Genomic DNA, 11533 nt, shown 5'->3' with positions numbered 1-11533 from the left:
TCCTTTTACCAAGAACTCGGTTATGCAGACTAAATTTGTTTCCTGATGTTATGTTATCGCGACTATGAAAGCTGGTCGTTAAGTGTAATGTGTTCCAATAATAAGAACACGTTTGTGGCCATAGCCCGTTTCCATCTTACTACCTTCTTTGTCTGTAAATTGCTGGTTTCTACCCACCACGATATCTTTGAATATAATTCTGCTTTACTGACGGTGCAGTCTATGTCTGTGTATAGTTGACATGTTGAAAATTAACAATTAACCATTTTGCGAACTGTATTCTAAATGGTTACTGTTTTGTAAGAATCCATTTGGAGTGATTACAAATAATCGCCTGTGTGATGTGTACTTTTCGTACGTCTGACAAGATTGTCCGCAGAAACGTGCCAAGGATCCGTTGAAACATACACTTGTTTCTACTAAGAGATACTTTATGTTTCCATCCCCAAACAGGATACAAATAGAGTGTTTAAAGAAAATTATATCAAGACCCAGCCAATCTATAAAAACTCCAAGGCCACATTAGCCCACCGTGGACCATGATTTTCACGTTTTTTGGCCACCATGGTTGATTATAGGACAAATTTTCAGTTTTGCTAAACGTTAAATATTAAACTGTTTGTAAAACTAGACTTTCTATTTTATTTAATTTTTCTATTTTTTTTAAAAAAATTTAAATAGAAACTTTTTACCTGATTTCTAATTAAACATTAAAGCTCTTTCCTAATGGCTGCGTGGAAAACGTTTTACTTTAATTAATATATATTTTATGTAATTATGAAATACTAAGCTAAAATTCCTCAACAATAACCAGTAAAAAGTAAATGTAAACTTAGGGAGGTAAAATAGATATATACCTTAATTTCTGCTCATCAAGTGAGAAAAGCAGACAGTCATTATAAGTAGACCATAGACGTTAAAAGACGATACCGTTCAGCTTTCGTAAGTCCTGAGACAACGTCTGATGACGATTTTACGCAGTTTTGAGAGAAACATTAACAAAAGGACACTCTTTCCGCTGAATATAAACTCTCTCACTAGAAGAAGACTTAAAATAAATTCCTCAATAAATTGTTTTTAATTTTTTTTTTAAATTAAATTTTCTGAAGTATTTTTAAATTAGCAATACATAGGAGTCACGTATCGGGCATGGTCGCTGTTTCTCTCAAGTTTAGCAGGTGCATATGTTTTCTATACCTTTTGATATATAAATGATTCTAGGACTATACATTGTGCGACATGCTTCAGTTAATAACCTTTCGCATGAGTCATATTAGGTTTGCTTGAATACGATTTTTTAGTTGCATTAATATAATATGCCATGTTCATTTCTCTCTTTATTTTGACTGTTCTATTCTAATGTTTATGCCGACTATGCTCTGGATTAAGGAACACATGCGAGTATCACTGGACTTGAATAAGTGCAAATAGTTCATCCGCTGATAGTGTGGGAATATAAAAGGAAGAGCAGGGAGCAAAACAGTCAAAACCGAATCAAACATTTATGTAGCATCTTGTGTTATAGTATCATGTATATACTTGACTATTATGTAAGGAACCTTTATTCTATAAATCTTTCTTTTACATTATGAGGCGATTTTGTGTTCGTTCTTATTGATAATAATATACTATCTATATTTAAATCGTATTGTGCCATTGATCGCTATTCACAATTTAGGGTAGGAGTTTGTGCATACATGCTAAATGCTAAATGCCATGAAGGTAAACATGTTTCCTAGGTTTGAATTCTAGATTCAGCCTTTATTCTGACCTTGGATTGTTCTTTGCACGACGTTTGTTTACAGTTTGATTGGAATTTCCATGAAGATGACCCTAAACCTGGTTCTCAAATTATGAATATGGTTTCAATGTTACGGTTGGTTAGACTAGACTTACGCATAACATATCTTAACACGAGCTTTAGGGAGACCATTTAAGTTGTGTTTCCATAAAGATTTGAGAAAATTCATTTATTTTACTTATTTCCTGGAAATTAAAAGATACTCCCACATTTAAGACTACACCACTAGTTTGGAATTATTGTGAAATAATTCAAACATAATTTGGATTATATCATTGTGATACTTTAATATTCTTGGAACATTAACACAATCGAGACAGCTGATACCTCGTCAAAATCAATATTGGAGTTCATACAGAATACCACTTAAATTATTCCTTATCTTCTACGCTTTTAGACTTGTGATAGACCTTCTATGTCTATTTTGGATTTAATTCACAGTACAATCTTCCATTTAAATCATTTGCTGACTTTTGCTAAATAAGTTGTGCTTATCAGACTTTTCTGTTACTTAGTTTAAGAACATTCAGTTGTAAAATAAAGGCGGGGTTCTATCAGGGAAACGATTTGTTTATATATATATATATATATATATATATATATATATATATATATATATATATATATATATACGTTTGAGATCTTCAGCTATGTAACAGCGAAAGGCCGCGAAACCAACACTTATATTAAGTTTAATAAACAATTTATTTGTCTAATTTCAAAATGAGTATTAAAAAAAACTTCCATCATTGTACATTATATCCAAAATATTCATAAAAGTTTTAATACAAAATAAAATTCAATGTTCCAAATGAACTGCAATAATCTTCAATGTTTTGATGTATGACAATGATATATTCCAGAATGTCTTTGAATGAGTCATGTATAATCCCAAAGAAGTATTTAATCCAAAACAAGACATTGAGCACTTTGTAATTCATGAATTATTTGAATAAATAATTCCTCCAAACTTATATCATCTATAAGCATTTCAAAGACTGACCGGAATAATTGTTTTCAGAATCCAAAATATATTAATTTTACTTCAGCTTAGACACAATTGACTTACCTAGGGAAAATCATATATCTTGAATTCATATCTAATTCAACCTCTGTTTTACTTCATTAAATCATTCAAAAATTACCTCAATCACTGACAAAAATTAAATCGCACGCACGTCCTTGACCATCCTTGCTCTGCAAAACGTTTACAATTATGCACAAGTAACTTTGTAAAGAAATCATGTACCTTGTGTGACTAAGTCCGTTTGGATTTTTTGTTGTTGCGCAGGTAGGTTAATATAGATATAGGTAGGTCTAACCATCACGATCATGCCGCAAAATGATAAATTAACAGCTGAGAAGTTTTAGTTTCACGACAGTTTCGTCTCTATTCTTGTACCTTTTCGTTACCTCAAAATTTGCACCAGCTGGATACAGTCTCTCATTTTCCTCAAAATTGGAGTAATGTTCAATATTTCTTGGCTGATGCGATGAATTCGCTGTATTGTTAATGATAAAGATTACTTTATTGTCGTCTGTTTTATCCTTGCACGTAGGGAATAATGCGGCTTTTGCACGGTCCACAGAGGATGAGACGAAGGCTAACCATTTAAATTTGATCCCGACCGTGTATTTGTCCATATCTGTTTCAGTCAACAACATACTTCGGTAGGTCGTGGTATTGTCACCCTTTAGTTCACCCCAGAAAAGAAGAAGTGTCTGGTACATGACCACATATGGACCAATCGCTAGATCTATGGCTGATGGCTTGTAGCGAAACTCTCGTTGTCTTCTTAAGGCCGTGTTCATATATGTATAAAGGTATGTTTCCCCAGTGTAAGCTGTGATGATTTGTCTGTAAAATCCCTCTCTGTCCGAACATTCCTTAACTGCTTCTGCCAATTCCTTACAGACAATGTATAGGGAGTCACTTATTTTGTCGCGTACTTCTATCCATCTATCATCCGTGGTGTTCAAATCGTTGAAAATATCTCGAAGTACCGATACAATAGACTTCCTAGGGTCAATCGTTTCGAGATGAAATGTGTTCTTGTACGCAGCAAGAGTGATAGCTATCAGGCCAAGTCCCTTTCGTAAGATATCTGTATACCAAGGTTGGTACGTGTCAATCTGTTCGTCTACTTCTTTAAAATTATTATTGTGCTCTGAGAGTACTTTTACCAACTCAGTAAAGCCATATTTGCCTGCTATTTCTTCTGCCGTCATACCACTTGTGTCACCTACTTCCGATGTACACTTTTTCGTCATCAAGAGACGATCACATGCATGAAACATGAGTAGCTTCCGTACAATTATCGGATCTTCCCAGTAGACAGCCTGGTGCAGAACTCCCCATCGATGATTCTCTGGGATACAGTTTAACAGGTATGCCTTCTTAGGCTCTTCTGGAGTGCCGATTATGGGCCAGACATCATCCCACTTGCCGTATTTTGCTGATAGTAACAGGATACTAATTTCCTCGTTCTCTTTCTCAATTCTGTTTCTGCTAAATCTGCAAAATGACGCCAGGCTGCAATAGATGTTTATAGACCAACATCTTGCAAATATATTAGCAGAGAAAAAAGGCTGGGCACACTATACCATCACATAATATATTGTTGTTGAATAGCATATATTTATATTTGTGGATTCTGAATTATGAGAGCCTGAATTCATTTACATTTCTTTGTCAACTTTAGATTATCTGGAGTTAAGATTGTAAGTTAATAATAATAATAATAATAATAATAATAATAATAATAATGATAATAATAATAATAATAATATAAATGATGATAATAATTATAACCCAATTTCATTTGACCTCGTTTAATGCTGTTTTGAAACGTAACTCGAATCATCTGTATTTGATTTGCACTATTAAATATTATGGTTCCTAAATTCTAAGAGTGCTCGGAAAAACAAATAAATATAAAGCATTATAAGTAATCCTCATGAGACATTGGGCAAGACGACATCAAAGCAAAATATGTGCCACCATTTGTGTGTGTGTGTGTGTGTGTGTGTGTGTGTGTGTGCGTGTGTGTGTGTGTTTGTGCTTCTGCCAGAAATATTTCTATTCTTTCTTCGATAAACTTCCTATGATGGGTACATTCATTACATGTCAAACAGCTTTCAATTTTAAAGGGAAATATTAACAGTACTGTTTAGATATAGCAATATATAACTATATGTCCCAGATCAGTCAACACTTTGTTAACAAATAACAATACTAATATAACAAACTCAATAATTAGTCAGTACTACATCCGTTTAATGTTTCTTATGTTACTTGTTTGGAACTATCAAACATCCAACAAAAAAGAACAAACAAGCAAGCAATAAAGTAGTATTTTGTGGTATGCGTTCTAGGCATTGAAACAACATTAAACTTTAAAACATAAACATTAATGCAAGTGATAATCATTGTTGCACAACTTTTTCAGGATAACGATCGCGTCATATAAGAATAGAGGAAGTGGAACATCCAGCGTAATTGTTTATTATCGAATTTCCACCTTTTTGATTATAAGTATTACTGTCATTATTACTTAGAAATAAACTTGCATTCGTGGCCTTTTGATCTTGGAGCTCTCTAGAAGGGAGATTATTAAATCTTTAGTAACCTTAGGCTTTGAATTTAAAATTTAGCAACTATCTTGTGTGCCTCTTAAATTGATGATGGCGATCATGTAGATAAGAAAACATGGCAAAACCAGGTACACAATATACAATTTAATATAAATACCATTGGGTTAAATCATGAAGGTATTCTGCCCGAGCTTACTCTCAGTCTACATTAGATTATTTTATTCCACAATGGTTAATATCAAAACCAACAAATGGGTAAAACAGACAGTGTGATAGCGATATATATGTATTCTAAATTGCAAGACAAGGAAAGAAATAAGTGTAAGTGTAGCTAGTTGATGTCAGAAACGATTAAAGGCGTGACTATTAAGTTGAATCTAGGTTTTTCATACCATTAAATATATAAACACATTTCCAAATGTACCACCAGTATATCTAAGATTGCAGCCTGTAGCCAACAAAAATAAGTTTGATTTTCGATTTTGAACATTACATATGTGTCAAAGGAATTAGAAAACAGATGGAAAGTTTTCTACAGGGGACAACATTGAATTTCGACCGCATCAGACAGTATGCTTATATTATGAATCATATAAAGCTTTGTGGGTTTAATAATTGTGTATTTAAAAGTCGCCGGACTAAAAGGACGATTATATATATATATATATATATATATATATATATATATATATATATATATATATATATATATAATTTTAATCCGTTTGTCGCAAGTATATTTGATGTCTTGCTAAATGTTTTAAATACAAGCTATTAAAGTTTTAAAGCATGGTGAAATGTAACATTCTGCTTTTAGAAAGATTAGGAGTATTGATGATATGACGAATGCCATAATATTGAAAGGTATCTTTCTTAAATGCACATGAAAGAAAATGAAACATAGATCGATGTTAAAGAACCTTATAAATCAACGGAATTAACGTAGGTTGCCTAGTTCATTCTGACGCTGTAAACCTTGTAGCTATAATTGACGAATATATCAAATGCAGATGGTAAGATAGCATTCGTTTAAATGGCTGCTGCTTAAACTGGCGATTTATAATTTGCATAAATAAATAGTATTTGTAAATTTATATTGTCATATTCCTTTATCACTAATTATTACCATTGAATAATTACATTTCATCTATGCCAAGTCTAACAGAATATACTTTACTTTTAATTACTCAGTACTGCATAATATGAAGAAATAAAAAATTCAAGAAACTCAACAGGTGGGTTGCACATGTGAACACACAATTTTCTACCCAATAAAGTACATGCCAGACATTTGGACCGGCATATATAGTCTAAGTCAACCTTCCAGATTTCACTAAAGGCGACGTCGGTTTTGTAAAAAAAAAATAACACCCAGGATTAATATTACATGTTCGAACAAATGCAGATGTTACCGTAGAAAATCATGATTTCATTTAAACATTAAAATTGTCGAAGACTCACATCCCAGAGGAAGAAATATGTTTAGTGGCAAATGTGCCTGTACATACGATATTGTATTGATCAAGATAATGGAGAAGGAAGAAAACGAAGACAGGAGAAAAAATAGAATGGAGCTAGACGCTTCCTGCTTATATGAAAAATGGCTTAATTTAAACCATTATCCAAATACTGGATTACTTTAAATCTAGATGGTACTATAATTTTCAGTCGATGATTGCAGCAAAACTTAAATCACAATGATATCGTACATTAATGATGGAATATTGGATGTGCATTCAATGCAATGAATACAAGTATAAAAACTAAACTTGAAGAGTGAATGCGTAATTATATACTTTCATTAATTTTACCTTTAACTAGGTGCATGACTGAAGTGCATACTCTCACCAGAAACAAATGTTATGTTACTAATAATACTCAATTCAAATACTTATTATTGTTAAACCGAGAGTAGCAGAGGCCTAGCAGTGAATCTCATATTCTCTGTATAGGTCCATTTAACATACATTGCACTGATGTCAGTGTAACTATTTAGGCGAAACATTCTGTGTATAATTTTACCACGATCAGATCAATACGTCATCTACAGTGTTTCCAAAGAATGTGTCTAATTATGTTTACATACTGCATTTCAATTTGTGTTCTTGAAAAGAGGAAAATTAACGTTTTGTAAAAAAAAATATTTGCATGTAAAACAGTGTTGCTGTCCAGTAACATAGTATAGATTATAATCCACTATCTTAATAATATCTTCGAAAGGTAAGAATGTCACATTTTCTTGTTTGACAACATGTTGCATAATTTGAACACATATTAATCCTTGAGCTTGGCTATCACAAATACTATGAAATCACCTAGTTACAGTTTCATACAAAAGCCATAAACTATAAAGATTGTTCTTGTTGCAATCGTAACACTGGAGGAATAATAAGAATAATAATAACACATGTTTTCAACAACTGTCACATTCTCCAAAAATACACTGGTAACATTTTCACTAAATTATTAGATGAAATATTTTTTATGTTATTACCGACAAATAAATGTTGCATCTTAGATTATATAACACACAGGCAAGAAACATAATTTTGACATCTTCAAAACCACTTCATTTCTAATATCAAGCCTTCAAGACATTTTCAAATATATCATGTTTTAGTTTATGTTATTTTTTATATCCTCAACCACGCGTCTTTGCTCAAGCGCCGGGGAGAAACATGTTTTATAATTTTTAAAATCTATAATAACAATTATTGTCAAACATTATAAATAAAATAAATATATTTTACATTTGGGTTCTACCAGTGTTATAGGATTGGAGGAAACATAATTGTCAGTTAAAGGACAAAGCATTTCTTTTGGCTGGGAGGAGTGCGATCCATGGATTTATTTTTAAACTAGAAATATTTTTTATAATACCTCAAGATAGTTAATTCTTTTTGTAACAAGATAACCAGGTAGGATTTTGTATTTAGATATATTATTGGTATATCAGATTTTGATCCACTAAAGGCGTATTTTAATACGCATATAATACTGGCCGCCATGTATAGCCTATCGCGTGCTGAAAAATGGCGTTAAACCCTACAACAACAACAACAACAACAATACGTATATATATATATATATATATATATATATATATATATATATATATATATATATATATATATATATATAACAACATTAGGTTATATTTTAGCAGTAAGCAATTGCTTCTAGGTTCCTTAAAGCGGTCATTAATGTCAACTGAATTACGTCGAGAATCCTCTCACTCTCTCGCTCTCTCTCTCTTCTCCCTCTCTCTCTCTCTCTCTCTCTCTCTCTCTCTGAAATGTAAAGAAGATGTATGGGGATGTTGGGTGCAAGAAACAAGAAAACTGAACTTGCACTAAGCAAACAACAAAACCTGTAACTTCGTAACTTCTGGGTGTACACCTTTGAAAAAGCTTTAATAGAATGTCCACAGTATTAATGATAGATATATTGTCTATGCAAAGAAGAATACACATAGTGTAATCTATTTAATGCTTTGTTTATTTGTTGTGTTTCTTCAGGTTTTATAAAACTTAAAATAAGGGACTAAAACATATTATATAATACTGAAAAATCCGAATGCTGCTCAACATACCCTCACGTAACCGTTCTCTTATCATTCTGTGGTTTGGTAATGCAGCAGACTAATCCACCGATAAAGTAATATAATGATGGGTAATTAATTAAAAAGCCTTTATGGCAAGTCTATCCAACCCCACCATCACATCTCTCCTTCTCTCTCTCTCTCTCTGGACTTGCGTAGAGATGTACCAAGGAAAATCAATTAAAACATGAGTGTGGCGGCATTCTGTCATTGTCATGAGACGATGTCTCTAGACCGATGTATGATGAAACAATGTAGCTACACGATGCAACGGAAAAGGGAAAGTTTTAAATGAAGGATATAAACAAGTATATGGCTAGCAACAATTACCTCTTGCCAATTCTATATTTAGCTTATTTCAGATTACATACTCCAGCCGCCATGTGAAACCCAGTGCATTCAGTGTTATATTAGGTATCCATACTTTGTTTTAAGTGGCTTATTTTCTTCATTTAAACCATCTTTAGTGATTGAATTATAAGTGTGTTTTATATTTTTGCAATGAACATAAAAGTTTAAAACTAAACGAAGCAGCCTATCACTTTGCAAATTGGAATGCGATTATTCGTAAATGGTTAAGAAAAACATTTTGTAGCGGACGCACCGGATAGGGCTGTATAGAGTTCATTCATTCCGACAATACACAGTTGCTAGTAGTCCACTTTAACTGCGATGGAAATGTAAGTATGTGAAATGTATATATCAATATAAAATATATGTAGCGTGATGTCTCTGTATCTTTAACCGACCACTCATTATGTAAATAGTTCGATTATAATGAAAATCGGCACGCCTCGTTTCCTATTAATGAAACATGTATGCATCTCGTGGCATGTCAATTATGATATAGGATTCAAATTTGTCAAATACTTGAGGTGAAAAATTTAAATCCACTACTTATTCATTACATGTTTTCATGTTGGCTGTGGGTTTTTTGTGACATTTATTCATAATAAAAATATATTATATTAAATTCGAAACAGAGGTTATGTGTGGTATCGTAGTTTTAAAGCTAGTTCATACTAAACATAGAATGCTCCCTAAGAGATGGGGTAGCCTCGATTCATCTTGGAAGAATATTATATTTGTATTATCATCATGTGTGCATGAAGAGTGTTTGTAACAGCAAAATGTTTACTCGTTTTTGAGATAGAACCAATGCAAACAAACAAAGCAATAAAAGCAACAACATTACAGTTTTTAAAACTACTATATTGATATAGATAATGATGTGTTAGTCATCTGTATGTGTATAATATATGTGTGAGTTTGTGTGTGTTTTCCAAACGTATAGAAAGGAAGTAAGCTTGCCCGTTACTCTGGCCTACTAAGTCTTGCATTTCTAATCAAATGAGATCTCCAATGACTTCAGCCGATGCTTATCTGTTCTCATCAGTTTCTCGTCTCACCTAGGGAACAGGATGTCTGTAAATAGAGCATTAATTATAGTGTTTATCTTCTATTTCACTTCTGGATCTATGATGTACCATGGCATGCTATTAATATTACCGATTTATTTCACTTTGACGGCTCTCTCAAATTGATGTTTTCAATCCTTTGTTATTTTTAACGACAAGGCACCATGACGTTTCAAGCAACATAGAAAAGGAATTTTGAAAAGTATTTTGACTCTAACACAAATATTTTCAAACGGCCGCCATGACCTAGCAAGGGCAATGAATGATTTAAGTTTTCGTCTTCAGTAATTTATATTTGCTTTTGACCTTTTTTACTTGACCATGATGTGAACGTATTTGCAAAAACAGAACCTTTGAACGTGTCACCCTTCAGGTGCATATGCAAAACAAATGCTCGGATTATTGCAATCACTGCTCTAAGATCTGAAACCAATAGAACATATAGCCGTACAACAATTTAATAGACGTTATGACAATTCAGTAATGACTTTTTGTCTTTTTTCTTAACATAAACATTACAGAACACAAGTTATTGCATTCCTTTTGATTCTGCGAAAACAATATAAATTGTTTAAAGTAAAAAACCATTTGTAATGTTTGAAATCCGATATGAATATTGAGATTTCTCATAAATAGTTATTATACGCTGAACAAAAAATAGCAGTACTTCCAATTTGTTTTCATGTATTTATTATGATTGATTTATGACACTGGACAACAAATAGGAGTACTTCCAATTTGTATTCATGTATTTGTTATAATTTAGGCATTAGACGAAATGACAGTGCAAAATGATATTAGTGTTTTAATTGAATGTTAACAATAATATATTACTTCAAACACATGTAAATAATCATTTTGATGCAGCTATGCATGCACGTTCTTATGACATGCTGAAAATTGGAGTAATTACATTGTATTATCCGAACGTAAAATCCAACAAAGAATGTCTTATAACTCAAAACAGTGCATCCCTGTTCATGTCGAATGGTGATTTCTCGCATAGACCTCTGTCGCTTAAAATTAATCGCCTAGTTATGATACGTTTATCATTTTAATCAAAATGGCTTTAGGGTCTTTATTACAAAGGTGCAGGGTAATTTCATGACGGACCTGTCG

At 32.4% G+C, this 11533-nt stretch overlaps 1 protein-coding gene across 1 annotated transcript; it reads right to left on the bottom strand.

Annotated features, from left to right (window-relative positions):
• Positions 1 to 3070: 3070 nt before the first annotated feature.
• Positions 3071 to 9207, bottom strand: LOC149790005 (uncharacterized). Its single transcript, XM_089973160.1, has 2 exons — positions 9164 to 9207; positions 3071 to 4334 (listed from the first exon to the last, which is right to left on the bottom strand). The coding sequence occupies exons 1-2, from the start codon at positions 9205 to 9207 to the stop codon at positions 3152 to 3154; spliced, it is 1227 nt and encodes a 408-aa protein (XP_089829286.1). The 3' UTR covers positions 3071 to 3151.
• Between the last annotated feature and the right edge of the window lie 2326 nt (positions 9208 to 11533).

Source organism: Sinohyriopsis cumingii, chromosome 10 (assembly GCF_028554795.1).
Source record: "Sinohyriopsis cumingii isolate HCF-2022 chromosome 10, ASM2855479v2, whole genome shotgun sequence".
In the NCBI taxonomy this organism is placed as follows: Eukaryota; Metazoa; Mollusca; class Bivalvia; order Unionida; family Unionidae; genus Sinohyriopsis; species Sinohyriopsis cumingii.
Note: the sequence above shows the minus strand (reverse complement) of the source record. Positions and strands in the feature narration are given on the sequence as shown.